The sequence below is a fragment of the Macaca fascicularis genome, chromosome 15, assembly GCF_037993035.2.
Source record: "Macaca fascicularis isolate 582-1 chromosome 15, T2T-MFA8v1.1".
NCBI lineage: Eukaryota > Metazoa > Chordata > Mammalia > Primates > Cercopithecidae > Macaca > Macaca fascicularis.
This window is the reverse complement of record NC_088389.1, coordinates 122,352,230-122,367,761: the sequence shown is the minus strand read 5'-3', so window position 1 is coordinate 122,367,761 and position 15,532 is coordinate 122,352,230. Positions and strand designations below refer to the sequence as shown.

The 15,532-nt window shown below is 40.7% G+C and overlaps 1 protein-coding gene across 6 annotated transcripts in view; it reads left to right on the top strand.

Moving 5' to 3' along the window:
• The window catches only part of SPTLC1 (serine palmitoyltransferase long chain base subunit 1), a 76,766-nt gene that overhangs the window by 31,911 nt on the left and 29,323 nt on the right, over nt 1–15,532 (top strand). For all 6 annotated transcript variants that reach the window (XM_065530810.2, XM_065530809.2, XM_065530808.2 and 3 more), the window contains exons 6-7: nt 5,502–5,634; nt 15,037–15,166. In XM_065530810.2, the coding sequence (XP_065386882.1) occupies nt 5,502–5,634; nt 15,037–15,166 (263 nt within the window). The remainder of the gene's footprint in view (nt 1–5,501; nt 5,635–15,036; nt 15,167–15,532) is intronic.

The following is a 15,532-nucleotide window of genomic DNA, read 5'->3' as shown; positions in this document are numbered from 1 at the left end:
TAAGATTCATCTAGTTTTTTAAGGCTAAACATTCCCCTACCTCCTCAAGGCCAGGCGTGTAGAACTCAGCAAGTTATTAGAACAGTTGCCTTAGGACCATGTGAACTAGATTTCTTCCCACCCACTGATGTGTATTTTAGAACTCAGCAAGTGGTTTCATTGAGTCATGGAACCTTCCTTTCCTCTAAGGCCTGTGGGATCCCATTGTACTTAGGATAGTGTCTGTTGGTAAACTTTTTGTTTGTTTCTTTCTTTGTTTTTAGTACATTTAGGTCTTATTCACATGTGATTTATCCCTGGTTCCCTGGGGTCTGTTTTGCATATGTAATGATTCATTGTCTTAAACTAGGTCAAAAAACAATTGGGTGGCAAGGTTTCATTATGAGAGATAATAGCATTTAATTGTGTTCTAGAGCCAGTCTAGAGTAAAAGTTGTTCATTTCAGTAGTTTATAAAAATATTTGCCTTCTTTGTTTTAGAACAGTCAACTGATCCATGACCACCTTTTTCAGTAGGAAGAACATTTGTGTTATGCACGTGCCTAATTGAAGAGACAACCTGAACAGGCTAAGTGTGAGCAACAAGGCTGTTTATTCACCCGCGTGCGAGCGAGCTGAGTCCGAAAAGGGAGTCAGCAGAGGGTGGTGAGATTGGAGATGGTTTTATAGATTAGGGGTAGGCAGTGGAAAGTTACAGTTAAGGGCCAGTTTTTGCGGGTAGGGGAAGAATGTCACAAGATACATTATCACGAGATTGATTGATCACATAGGGTAGAGCCTGTTACAATGGTAGAATGCCACAAGGTTGGCTAATCAGCTAAGACAGGTACAAGCCGTTTTTCTTCTTTCGTGGTTTTCCTGTTGTCCCAGACTTTCTGGCTGCAGGAGACCTTCTGGATGTATATGTGTGGGTCACAGGGGTCACGATGACTTGACCATGGCACAGCCTGCTCTCAGGGGACCTTACAATTTGGTCATAAAATTCCTAGATCTGCCACTTCTTCTTACCAGTCGTGGGAATCATGGTTTTCTCAGGTGTGAGCGGGAACAATCATTGCTTGCGTGGCTTTAGAACACTTTGCTACGGATCACATAAGGTACTGCATGTGAAAACATGAAAGACATTCGGCCCTGTGTGTTCCAGTGACTACCTAAGGGCTGATGTAATGCCCAGACCGTTTGTTCCCCAAAGAAGACCACCAGAGTCCAGAGTCAAAGCCAAGCGGCAAGGATCTTTTACTGCAAGTTCGAACTTGGTCCCTCCGTTCCACAGCATGCAAGAGGGCCCCGAACAATGCGAGCGCTTGCCTTTTATAGCCCAATGTAAATAGGATACGTAAAGTTACAGAGGAACAAGGGAATTCTTTTGGTTACAGCATTACAATTGGTTTACATTTTAAGTTACACATTTAGTAGTTTTTCTATTGGTTCCCGCGCTTTCAGTAAAACCACAAACGGCTGTGTCCTTATCGGGGATTTTCCAGGTGGTGTTTGTACTGGGCTCAGGAAATTGAGAGATATATGGTGGGATGTGTTTGTACTGGGCTCAGGAAGTTGAGAGAGATATGGTGGGATGTGTTTGTACTGGGCCTGTTTGTGTTGAGCCCGGGGCTGAGGAATGTGCCTGATTTCTTTCACTATCATTTATACTCTTAAGAAGAAAAATTGTGCATGTCTCTAGGGATGTGTGTGTGTGTGTGTGTGTGTGTGTGTGTGTGTTGTTGTTGTTGTTGAGACGGAGTTTCACTCTTGTTGCCTAGGCTGGAGTGCAGTGGCGCGATCTTGGCTCACCGCAACCTCCGTCCCCCAGGTTCAGGCAATTCTCCTGCCTCAGCCTCCTGGGTAGCTGGGATTACAGGCACACACCACCATGCCCAACTAATTTTTTTTTTTTTTTTTTTAAAGTAGAGATGGGGTTTCTCCATGTTGGTCAGGCTGGTCTCAAACTCCTGACCTCAGGTGATCTGCCTGCCTCAGCCTCCCAAAGTGCTGGGATTACAGGTGTGAGCCGCCACACCTGGCCTCTAGGGATTTTTTTTTAAAGGACAGTATGTATGCAAAAATATGAAGGCCTTAAGAGAAAATGTAGTTTGTTTCTAAACTGTCCTAAAGTCAGCTATTTTATGGTATTTTCTCTGGAGAACATCCAGGAAGGTCATAATCTCTCCTCCTTGTAAGTGAGAAGCTGAACCAAGTGGCTCTTATTAGAAGATAGCCTCAACAATTCAGAATTCAGATAACTTAATTAGAAGATTGCCTAAAGTGTGACCAGGTTTTTACTTTTAAAATAAAACCTTTTCTTTTATTCTACAATATTAATGTAATTAAACAAACTCTTAAATAGCGTATTGCTTGTTCCATGCCAGGCAGTGTTCTGAGTGTTTTATCAGCATTAACTCATGTAGTCCTCCTGCTAACCCTTGAGGAAGGTAGGACTCTCCCCCCTATTCGACAGAGGAAGGCACCGAGGCTGCCCAGGGCTGACCCCCCCAGACCTAACTACAGTCTGAGCTCTGTGATGACGGAGGTAATGAGGCCTCCCGTCCCTGAGGTTCTGGTGAGGGAGCCAGACACCAGATCAGCAAGTGCAAGAAAGTGCCGAGGGCTGTGAGGTGTGCGGAGGCATTCTAGGACACCTTCCTCCATGGTCACTTCTCTGCCATGTTTAGTGCTAACAGTGAATTGTAGAATATAGTACTTTTGTTTTATTCCATGCAAGTCTACAGCTCCAGTTAGTGAAGTGGATCATACATACAGAAGATATGGACATCAGAAATGGAAGAAAAGTGGGTGCCCTTGTAGTTTTCCTGCTTGCTGCCTTCCGCTCCCTTGGGTTGAGAGTTTCTTCATTGCACAAAGGAGCATCAAGAGAAGCAAGTTCTGCAGTTACCCATATTTACCTGTCACAAAACCTGCTTTGCAAGGCTGTCATCAGCTAAAACCCAGTGTCTTTTGATAGAAAGAAAAGACTAGTCTTTTTGAACTTTTGGGACTATGCTTGAACAAATAAGTCATTGATTTATTGTTGCGAGATTCTTCTTCCCACTTTATGGCAACTGTATATAAACAGTTACGAGTATACCTAATGATAGGAAGATTTGTAACATGCTGATTTTCATCAACTGGGTAACTCACTCTAAAGTCCTGAAACAGGGTCATACTCAGTTTTACAGTCTCATCATTCATCACTGAAAAGAGTCATTTAGAGCTAAGAAGTCTACAGAGTGATTTAAAATCCCTTTTGTGGTTAGCAAAAATAGTTTGTATACATAGCATGTTTTTCTTTTTGAAATGGAGATACCAAATGAAAGCAAACCGTTGTGGCCCGGGTTGTCCTTCTGGCTGAACTGTGAAGGTTTGTGGCAGAAATTTTCAATTAGCAGCACCATTATAATTTGAAGGAGGCCTCCAACCTGGGAACATGAGAGGTGGCAAAGTGGTGGCACTCAGAGAACAGTAATGAGGATGAGAAGGAAGACATACCCCAGAGTAACCCATGCTCAGCTCCTTGGCTGTGTTCCTCTTTCTTGCTAGATTTTACCTGAAACCTTTTCTGATAGCATCTCTCCTAGAGGGTGGCTGGCAGACAAAAGGGATCACGACCTTGGATTTCGTGTGATCGTCATGTCAGAGATCTTACACTCGAAGATCACCTGGGATATGTTCTTCTAAACTCTGTGTTGTAAAGTCCCACGTTTGTTTAATATTGGTATAATGAAAAGTGTCCATTTTATAAAATAACGATAACCAATTGGTAATGGAAATCAAATGATATTGACCATGTTAACGTACAAATAGGAAGAAGCATGCCTCATATTTTATCACTATTTGATAGGAGTGAAATTAATAGTTCATTTAACAGTTCTGTAACATTCTTTAGGAAGTCTGTAAATACGCTGCCTCCTGCCAGGCCGTCAGCCCTCTCTGCTGCCCCTAGCTCAGGAATGCCCAGACCGCCTGCCGTTGCCCGTGCTTGGGTTCTCATCAGTAGGCACACCACGGCTCCCTCATCCTGGGTCTCAAAATCCAACTCTGTGGGCTCTGATTTCCCTCCTTTCTCACATAGCGCTCTAAGACTGGAGGGGCCTGGCTTCTCTGAGCCCTCCCCACACAGGACCTGTGGTGAAACTCTGTTATCTAGTCCTCCAGGCTTGGGTCCTGCCATAGTTAAAAGAGCTAAAGGAATTTTTTTAAAAAATCCCTTTCCCTCCTTGATAATACCTCATTTTAAGACTGCTTTAAACTTTTTAAGATTCTAAACTGGCCAGTGGCCTGTTTATTCTAAGCATCACTGGTCCTCCGTCCGAGGGCATAAAGCCTCATGGTTCAGTCTGAGAGCTAAAAGGCTGTAAGGAGGACCAGGCGCGTGGCTCTTGCCTGTAGTCCCAGCACTTTGGGAGGCGGAGGCGGGCAGATCATGAGGTCAGGAGATCAAGACCATCCTGGCTAACACGGTGAAACCCTATCTCTACTAAAAATAGAAAAAATTAGCCGGGCGTGGTGGTGGGCACCTGTAGTGCCAGCTACTCAGGAGGCTGAGGCAGGAGAATGGCATGAACCCGAGAGGCGGAGCTTGCAGTGAGCCAGATCGTGCTACTGCACTCCAGCCTGGGCGACAGAGCGAGACTCCATCTCAAAAAAAATAAAAAAAATAAAAAAGGCTGTAAGGAGCCATGATTTCAGAGGAAAATAATAATCAGTCTAATAATTATAATTTATCCTCATTGTTATGTCAACATCCTTCTTATGGTGCATCTATAAAAGTACTATATTTCCTTTTGTACTATAAATTTGAATTATTATTCATTACACTTATAAGAAATTCAGACAGAATCCCAGCCCCAAAAAGTGATGGGAGGTGCCACTACTAAATGCTGACACAGATTGTTAGAGGAATGGTCACTGGAGTTCTAGTAAGTGTCACCTTCTTGATGCAAAGTATACAGAGTTGTTTTTGCTAAAATGCAAATAGACATTAATAAGTTAACATCAGACATTGGTGAGACCTCAGTGGTTTTGGTCAAGGGCAGTTAACGCAGGGAAACTTGGTAGGCCTTGAAGTCTTACAGTGGAGTGATATCAAAGCATGACCCGAAGTTGGAACTGCCCCAGTAACACATTTTGCAGATAGATGAGTAGCTGATTTAGTTCGTGTATTTTAGAAGTTGTATGGGCCTGGAATTATTTTAATAGATCTTATATAATCTATCATTTAAAAACCATTCCATTTTGGCCATAAGGTGAAAGTACTGATAATTATACTGTTTGTGTTCTTTTATTTATTCTTTAATAGAGAAAAAGAATTATAAGACAGTTTAACCATTTAATTTTTTAACTGAAATAGATGTTCATTTTTATTTATTCTTTAGTAGAGAAAAAGAATTATAAGACAGTTTAACCATTTAATTTTTTAACTGAAATAGATGTTCATTTTTATTTATTCTTTAGTAGAGAAAAAGAATTATAAGACAGTTTAACCATTTAATTTTTGTACTGAAATAGATGTTCATTTGGATTTGGAAGACCGCCTGGCAAAATTTATGAAGACAGAAGAAGCCATTATATACTCATATGGATTTGCCACCATAGCCAGTGCTATTCCTGCTTACTCTAAAAGAGGGGACATTGTTTTTGTGTAAGTAACCTTTACCTAGTTTTCTAATAGCAATTCCTTTGAGATAATACTGAGGTAAATTCCTTAGAGAAATACTTCATTAGAAGTTATCTGCATAAAATAATACTGCTTTTTATTGTTTTTCAAGAAAGTCACCTCACCAAAGGTTTCAAAATTTGTGAAACCTTCACTTAAAAGATGCTTAACAGTGTCTGTAGTCATTTATCTGCCATGATAATTCTTTATTGATGTCCGGATGAGGACAGCTATCTGCCTTCTTTGTGCAGCTCTGTGGCTGTGTGTTATCCTCATCCGTGGTCACCACCTCACGTTGTCACTCAGACTGCCCGGCAAAGTCTCTCCATGTCTCATCACCTGTTCACCCCGTCTCCTGGCCTCAGCCGATCTTGCTTCCTACCTTATTAAGAATAGAGGAGCCATGACTTGGACACTTTCTTGACTACCCACAAGTAGATCTTCACACTCGCTGCCTGTCCTGAATGCATGCTATGGAGATTTATTGTGAAGGGCAGAGGGCAGCCAAGCAAGGGCTGGCAGGCTCCAGGCAGCTGATTAAACCAGTCAGAAGCATCTGTCGCCGCCCCAGGCCAAGCCCCTGTCGTCCTTTGAGTGGACTAAAATTTGGGTCTCAAATTTACTTTTATTTTCTCTTTTCCTTTTTTTTTTTTTTTTTTTTTTTTTTTGAGACGGAGTCTCACTTTGTCGCTGGGGCTGGAGTGCAGAGGCGCAATCTCAGCTCACTGCAACCTCCACTTCCTAACTCTAAGCAATTCTCCGGCCTCAGTCTCCCAAGTAGCTGGGATTACAGGTGCCCACCACCACTCCCAGCTAATTTTATGTATTATCCGTAGAGATAGGGTTTTACCATGTTGGCCAGGCTGGTCTCGAACTCCTGACCTCAGGTGATCCACCCGCCTCGGCTTCCCAAAGTGCTAGAATTACAGGCGTGAGCCACCATTCCTGGCCTTTTTTTTCTTTCTTTCTTTTAATTTTTTTATTTTGAGACGGTCTTTCACTCTTGTCACCCAGGCTGAAGTATAATGAAGTGATCTCAGCTCACTGCAAGCTCCACTTACTGGGTTCAAGCAATTCTCCTACCTCAGCCTCCCAAGTAGCTGGGATTACAGGTGCCTGCCACCATGCTTTGCTAATTTTTTGTATTTTTAGTAGAGATGGGGTTTCACCATGTTGGCTAGGCTGGTCTTGAACTCCTGACCTCAGGTGATTTGCCTGCCTCAGCCTCCCAAAGTGCTGGGATTACAGGCTTGAGCCACTGCGCCTGGCCTCCTCTTTTCCTTTTTAACACCATAGCCAGAGTAATCTTTTTAAAATGTAAATCCTATTATGTCACTTTTTATTTAATACAATTTAAAGCTTCTGTTGTTGCTAAAATGAAGACCCAAGTCCTTTGTATGATCTTGTGAGCTCTGCACCACTTTTTCAGGCTTATTTTGTACCATTTTCCTGAGGTGTTTAAGCTGTAGCCTTGCCAGCCCTGTATGCTAGTGTCCTCTCACCTCGGGACCCACACACATGCTTGTTCTGACTAGAACACTGTTCCTCCTCTCCTATCCTACTTAACCTTCTCATCCTACACATACTTCTGCAGGGAAGCCATCCCACACCTCTCAGAGCAGGTCAAGACCCCTGCTGCATGTGGACACAATCTTACAACCAGAGAGAATTTATTGTTCTTGTTTGTCCATGCTCACACAAGCACTCAAACTGCCTCTCAAGGTCACCCTGCTTCTCAAGCCTCCCTCCCATACACACACTCTCACACACACTCTGCTCTGCTCATTTGCTTCATACTTAACTATACTTTTATTTTGTAGAACTTGTAATAGTTTATAATTTTATATCTGTGTGGTTATTTGCTTCTGTTTCTTGCTGGGAGCCCATTACTTAGAATAGTATTTATCATTTAGTAATGGTCAATAAACACTAGTTCAGTAAATGAATGAAAGGAAGCTGGAGCTTAGAATAGGGGCCAGATAACTATATGGTAGAGCCTGGCCTCCCTCAAGCCCTGCACTGGCCTCTTACCACTCACCATTGGAACTCTTGCTTGTGCAGCGACAGAACTTTCTATCACAATTACTACAGAGCTGACTCTACCTGGGGCTTCTGCAGTACATGTGACCCATTCCTCACTATAGCTCTACAACAGTCTAGGAGCACTACAGCAAATGTCCTGGGTCTAAGTAGTATACTAATGTGAGCATAAAAATGAATATTTTTATTAATTTTTGGCACATAGTTTAAAAAATAATGTGGAAGACTCATCACTAACTGGAGCGCCATTGACTTAAACAGTGTTTCTGGGTTTTTAGTAAAAGCAGAGTTATAGACAGCTGCAGTGTCATTCAGTGTCACTTTATACACAAGCACCCCACTATAAATTCTTTTTAAGTCCAGAAAAAGTTGATGGTTGCTGGTGAACTCATACGCTTCCTTTGATAAATACATTCTTTTTTTTTTTTTTTTTTTTTTAAACTGCTAGGAAACAGGCTAAATTCTCTTCCATGTGTTATGCTCAGTGTCTTTTTTTTTTTTTTTTTTTTTTTTTGAGATGGAGTCTCGCTGTGTCTCCCAGGCTGGAGTGCAGTGGCGTGATCTCGGCTCACTGCAAGCTCCGCCTCCCGGGTTCACGCCATTCTCCCACCTCAGCCTCCCAAGTAGCTGAGACTACAGGCGCCCGCCACCACGCCCGGCTAGTTTTTTGTATTTTTAGTAGAGATGGGGTTTCACCATGTTAGCCAGGATAGTCTCGATCTCCTGACCTCGTGATCCACCCGCCTCGGCCTCCCAAAGTGCTGGGATTACAGGCTTGAGCCACCGCGCCCGGCCTGCTCAGTGTCTTAAAACTTCTGATTCCAGTGAGTTGCTAACCTGTTTATTCTGCTACATAATTTTAAATATTCTGCCTGAAATGTGTTTGAATGTATGAGTGCTAGAGGTAAACATGGTGTTTGGTAAATTTGTTTTGATAAATTTGTCAGGCATAGACACTGTCTGATGCTTCATTTCCTTCCTTTCAGTAAACAGTGTTAATGCTTTGCCAATAGTGGGTCTCAGCGCAGTGGTCATTCATGGACTGAAGTCTGTCCTATCACTCCTCTAAGTCTGTGTTCATGCTGCTTCACAGATCTTTTTAAAATTAAACTTTTTACATTCAGATAATTGTAGATTCAAAAGCACTTGTAAGAAATAATACAGAAATCCTAAGTGTCTTCCAGTGGGGACCTCTTGCAGAATGAACAGTTTCACAGCCAGGATATTGGCTTTGTCATTGTCAAGATGCAGAACATTTCTGTCACCACAAGGATCCTTCATGTTGCCACACCCACATTCCTCCCACCTGCCCACTCCTTAACCCCTGGCAACCACTAATCTGTTCTGTTTGTTAATTTTGTCTTTTTAAGAATGTTATACAAATGGAATCATTCAGTAGGCAACGCTTTGGGGTTGGCTTTTTTCATTTGGCGTAATTCTCTGATGGTTCATCCAAGTTGTTGCTTGTATCCAGAGTTGGTTCCTTTTGATTGATGAGTATTATTCCATGGCATGAAGGCACCACCATTATTGAAGTTACCTGTTGAAGACATCTGAGTTGTTGCCAGCTTTGTGCTATTATAAAAAAAAGAAAAAAAAAAAAAAGCTGCTCTAAACATTCATGTACATTCATGCTGTGTGAGCATAAGTTTTTATTTCTGTGGAATACATGCCAAGAAATGCAGTTGCTATGTTTATAGTATTGCACAGTTTTTAAAGGAACTGCCAAACTGTTTTCCAAAGCGTCTATAGCATTTTATGTTCCCATCAGCAATATATGAATGATCGAGGTTCTCCACATCTTCAGAGGCATTTGATGTTGTCACTACTTTTTTAGTCAGTCTGATAGGTGTGGAGAGAAATTTATGTTTTTCTGATGGCTAATGATGTTGAACATCCATTCGTATGCATATTTGCCATCTCTTCAGTGAAATGTCTTTTCATGCCTTTTGTCCATTTTCTAGTTGTATGATTTGTTTTTATACTGAGTTTTGAGAGTTCTTTATACATTCTAGATCGTAATTCTTTATCAGATATGTGGTTTGCAAATACAAATTTTGATGTCCACATATTCATTGATAACATATAGAGATGAAATGGATTTTTGTGTGCTGATCTTATATCCTGCAAGCTTGCCAAACTCACTTATTTAGCTCTAGGAACTGTTTTTCTAGATTGCTTAGGATTTTCCATGTAGACAGTCATCATGTCATCTGTAAATAGTTTTATTTATTTTCTGATCTACTTACTTTTTATTCCCTTTTATTGCCTTATTGCAGAGGCAAGAACTTCCAGGACTGTGGTAAGAGTAGTAAGAGAAGACATTCTCACCCTGTTCCTGATATTAGAAATCATTTACTCTCAATAAGTATAATGTTAGATGCAGATTTCTTACAATGCACTTTATTACATCCACTCTCCTGCACCTCATCCTTTTTTTCTGAGCATTTTCATTGTAAATCAATGTTGAATTTGGTTGGTCAGCTACTTTTTCTGTATTGGTTGGTATGATCATGTGATTTTTCTTTTTTAGTCTGTTAATGTGGTGGGTAACATTGATTTATTTTCAAATATTGAACCAGCCTTGCATACCTGGAATAAACACCACTTGGTTATGGGGAATAATTTTTTTTATAAAAAGCTAAATTCTATTTGCCAATCTTTTGTTAAGGATTTTGAATCTGTGTTCATGAGGGAGACTGTCGTATAATACACTTTTTTTGATACTTACTTTGGTTTTGGTCGCAGAATAACACTTCATAGAATCAACTGGGAAGTGCTCTGTCTTCTATTTTGTGGAGCTATTTGTATAGAATTATTTTTAATTATTTAATTGTTTGGTAGAATTCTCCCATGAAACCATGTGGGCCTGGAGATTTCTTTTTTGCAAGTATCTTAAATCTGAATTCAGTTTCTTTAGTAGTTATCAGGCTGTTCAAATTATCTGTCATATTGAGTGAATTGAGGTAGTTTGTGCTTTTCAAGGAATTGGTCCATTTCCTATAAGTTGTCAGATGTGTATGTGTGGTGCTGTTGATGGTATCCCCTTATTATTCTGATGTCTGCAGAGTCTATAGTTATATACCTTGTTTCACTCCTGGTATTGGTAATTTGTGCCTTTTCTCCTTTTTTTCTTTGTCGGTCTTGTTAGAGGTGTGTCCATTTTATTGATCTTTTGAAAGAATCAGCTGTTTGTTTCATTGATTTTTCTCTTGTATTTTTCTTGTCAGTTCCATTGATTGAATTCTCCTGTTATTTCCTGCCTTCTGTTCACTTTTGATTTATTTTGTTCTTTTTCTTGATTTTGAGGTAGGAACTTAAATTATTAATTTGAAACTTTTTCTCTTTTCTTGAATGTTCATTTAGTGCTGTGAATTGCCCTCTCAACGCTGCTTTAGTTGTGTCTCACACATTTTGATGTGTTGTGTTTTCATTTGTATTTAGTTCATTTTCGTTTTAAGAAATAGGGTGTCAGTGTTTTGCCCTGGTTGGCTGTGAACTCCTGGGCTCAATGGATACTTTTGCTTCAGCCTCCTGGGTAGTTGGCACTACGAGAACACACCACTGTGCCCAGCTTAGACTTTCCCTTTGACCTAAGGATTATTTAGAAGTGTATTTTCTACTTTTCAGGTGTTTGGGGACTTTAAATTTGTTGTAGTTTGGTTTATGGCTAATACTGTAGTCTATTTTGGAATATGTTACATGGGCACTTAAAAATGTGTATTCTGCTATTTGGTGGAGTGTTCTATAAATGTCAGGTCTTTTTGGTTGATGGTGTTTCTGGGTTCTCTCTTGGTGATTTTCTGTATAGTTCTTCTATCAGTTGTTGAGAAGGATAATGAAGTTTTCAACTGTAATTGTGGGTTTGTCTGTTTCTTCTTTCAGTTTTATTAGCTGTTGCATCTTAAATTTTTTTTTTTTTGAGACGGAGTCTCGCTCTGTCGCCCAGGCTGGAGTGCAGTGGCCGGATCTCAGCTCACTGCAAGCTCCGCCTTCCAGGTTTACGCCATTCTCCTGCCTCAGCCTCCCGAGTAGCTGGGACTACAGGCGCCTGCCACCTCGCCCGGCTAGTTTTTTGTATTTTTTTTAGTAGAGACAGGGTTTCACCGTGTTAGCCAGGATGGTCTCGATCTCCTGACCTCGTGATCCGCCCGTCTCGGCCTCCCAAAGTGCTGGGATTACAGGCTTGAGCCACCGCGCCCGGCCGCATCTTAAATTTTTTAGCTTTTTTGTTTAGTGCATATTTAGGATTGCTAAGTTTTCTTGATGAATTGACCCTTTTGGCATTTCATAATGTTCTTCTCTGTCTCTGATAATTTTCTGCTTTTTGTGTATGTGCTGCCAAAGCAAACACTCTGATAATTTTCTTTGTTCCAAGGTTTACTTTGTCAGATGCCCTTTTTATTTTGTATATTATATAGTTGTGTGTATATATCTGTATTTTTTTACTACCTATATTGTTATATTTGAAGTGAGTTTCTTACAGACAGCATATAGTTGGGTCATGTTATTTAATTTATTCTGCCTGCCTGTCTTTAAATCATGTATTTGTACATTTACATTTAATGTAATTATTTAATACAGTAGGGTTTAAGTCTGTTAAAACGAAGTCTGCCATTTTGTTTTTTGTTTCTTGTCTGTTCACTTACTTTGTGTTTATTTTCTCTTTTCTGCCTTTCTGTGGGCTAATCGAACATGTTTTTAGAATTTATTTTTTCTTTGTATAGCTTTTTTTAGTCATTACTCTGAGTATTACATTACACGTATACTATAGTAGACTACTGGTGTCATCATTGTACCAATTCAAGTGTAGAAACTTTTACTTTCCTTTACATTCCTTTATTCCCTCATTTACATTATGATTGTTTTAAATATTTCCTATACATAGAGTGAGAACCATATCAGTGTTGTAATTTTTGCTTTAACTGTCCAAAATAATTTAGAAAACTCCAGAGGAGAAAAAAAAGCCTAGTGAATTTGCCCATATTTTTTACTTACTGTGCTTCTTCCTCCTTTGATAATCTAACAGTCTTCTTTTATGGCTTTTTTCCTATTTAGAGGACTTCCTTAGGCCATATCTTTAGGGTAGGTCTGCTAGTGACAAATACTCTTCATTTTTCTTAACGGAGAATGTCTTGATTTCACCTTCATTACTAAAGGATATTTTTGCTGGTTATAGGATTCTGGGTTGACAGTTATTTTCTTTCAGCATTAGGAACACATTGTGATGCTTTTTTTTTCTGGTGTCTGGTTTCTGATGAAAAATCTCCCGTTATTCAAATTGTTTTTCTCTATGTGTAAGGTGTCATTTTTCTCTGGTTGCTTTCAAGACTTTTTTTGTCATTTTTTTTCGGAAGTTATCTATGATGTGCCTTGGCAACTATTTGTTTGCATTTGCTCGTTTTCATTTGCAAAGCGTCCTACTTGGCCTTCCCTGACAACACCCTAGGAGGGGTGTCGCCTTGTTAGAGCCTCTCAAGGGTCAAAGTCTAGGTTCCCTGCTCAGCTTCTTTAATCTGTAGATTTAAACCACTTGACAAATTTAGGGAGTTTTTAGCCATTATTTGTTTGAATGCTTTTTTAGCCCCACCCCCTTTCTCTTCTTCTGGAATTCCAGTGACACAAGAGTAAAAGATTACTCTTTTAGTGTAATCCCACGGTTCCCTGAGACTCTGTTCATTTCTTTCTATTCTATTTTCTTTCTGTTGTGCTCAGTGAATAATTTCTTTTTTTTTCTTTTTCTTTTTCTTTTTTTTTTTTTTGAGACAGAGTCTTGCTCTGTATCCCAGGCTGGAGTGCAGTGGCGTGATCTCGGCTCACTGTAAGCTCCGCCTCCCGGGTTCACACCATTCTCCTGCGTCAGCCCCCTTGAGTAGCTGGGACTATGAGCGCCCGCCACCACACCCGGCTAATTTTTTTGTATTTTTTTTTCAGTGGAGACGGGGTTTCACCGTGTTAGCCAGGATGGTCTCGATCTCCTGACCTCGTGATCCACCCTCCTTATCCTCCCAAAGTGCTGGGATTACAGGCGTGAGCCACCGCGCCCGGCCGTCAGTGAATAATTTCTATTGCTTGTCTCAGTTCACTGATACTTCCTCTGTCTCCTTCATTCTGCTGTGAGCCCATCCACTAAGCTTCTTATTTTAGTAATTTTGTTTTTTCCGTTCTGATAGCTCCATAGGACTCTTCTTTGTATCTTCCATTTCATCACTGAGGCTTTTTATTATTTCATTTGCTTCAGGTGTCTTCATGGTGGCTCATTAAAATATTTTTATCATGGCTGCTCTAAAATTGTTGTAAGATAAGCTTGATATCTCTGTCATCTCACTATTGACACTTGTTTCATTCTACTTTATATCTTCTGGTTCTTGATATAAGGGATATTTGATGGAGACCTAGACACTTTCATATTACGCTGCTGTAGTCCATGTCTAGTTTAAGCCATCTCTTTTATTTGGCTTTCTCTGACAGGGGAAGGGGCTGGGGGACTGCTGCCTCATACTGCCAGGAGGAGGGACAAGTCAGGGGCCCGACTCAGCCTCCAGTGGGTTTCTTCGTTGCTGCTGGGTGATGGTAATAGTCCTGACTCTCCACTCGCCCTCCTCTGACACTGCCCAGGAGGAGATGGGGAGGGTGCCCACTACTCCTAGGTGCAGGTGGAAGTTAGGGCTCTCCATGTGTTCTTTGCTGACCCCACAGTGGGGGTGGAGGGGGTCCACTTGTTGTTATCAACTGATAGGAATAAAAGGCTCAGCGTCCTACTTGGCCTTCCCTGACAACACCCTAGGAGGGGCGTTGCCTTGTTAGAGCCTCTCAAGGGTCAATGTCTAGGTTCCCTGCTCAGCCTTTGCTGACATGGATGGGGCTGGGTACCCCTCATTTTTTTCTTTGGCGTTTGGCTACAGTAGAATAGTTATTATCTAAAAGTTTTCTGGCTAGCTGGGCTGCCAGTATTACTTCTCAGGGCAAAATAATGGTAGAGTAATGTGTCAGTCAAATCACAGATGCCACTGATCGCGAGGCACACCAGTATTTTATGTTTCTTACAAAGAGGAAAGTATGTGAATACACTAATACGTCATCCATAGTAAGATGCATGCTGATTTCAGAGAGATGAATACATAGTGAGAGTGTGCTTCTTGGAACAGATTAAGTATGGTAGTTATGTGAAAAGGACTCACGGATGAAGCGCACACAATGATGTATAAATATTCAAACATGTTTTATTTATTTGCTATGCTCGTGTTAACAATCACTGATTGGTCAGCTTACAAAAACAAGCGTTCCTTTTTGAGAATGTTGACAAGACCCTTTAAACCCAATTTGGTGGATCTCTTATCCTTGCAGAGACAGAGCTGCCTGCTTTGCTATTCAGAAAGGATTACAGGCATCCCGTAGTGACATTAAGTTATTTAAGCATAATGACATGGCTGACCTCGAGCGACTACTAAAAGAACAAGAGATCGAAGATCAAAAGGTATGATTCTTTTGAAGAAAATTATACAGTTCTTTTGTACTTTCTAACCAGCTAAATTATATATGAAATGGTAATTTGTCATGAAAACTTGCCTGTGGATCACATTTGGATATTAAGAAGGGTGTTCCTGCTTATTAAATGTACTTCATATTGGAGAGCCAAGTCTGATTGTAATTGCCTTGTCATTGCCATAATTACATATAGCAAATTGAGGGGAGGTAATCCAAGCAGCTTTCTAAGAGATCAAGAGAGGCTGAAAAACAGCATGCACTTAGTGAGGCGGGGAGATGTCTACTCATAGCCGGGCGTAATGACACCAAAACTTACTAGGCCTTTAATGACATATACCTAGTGAATTCAGAATAG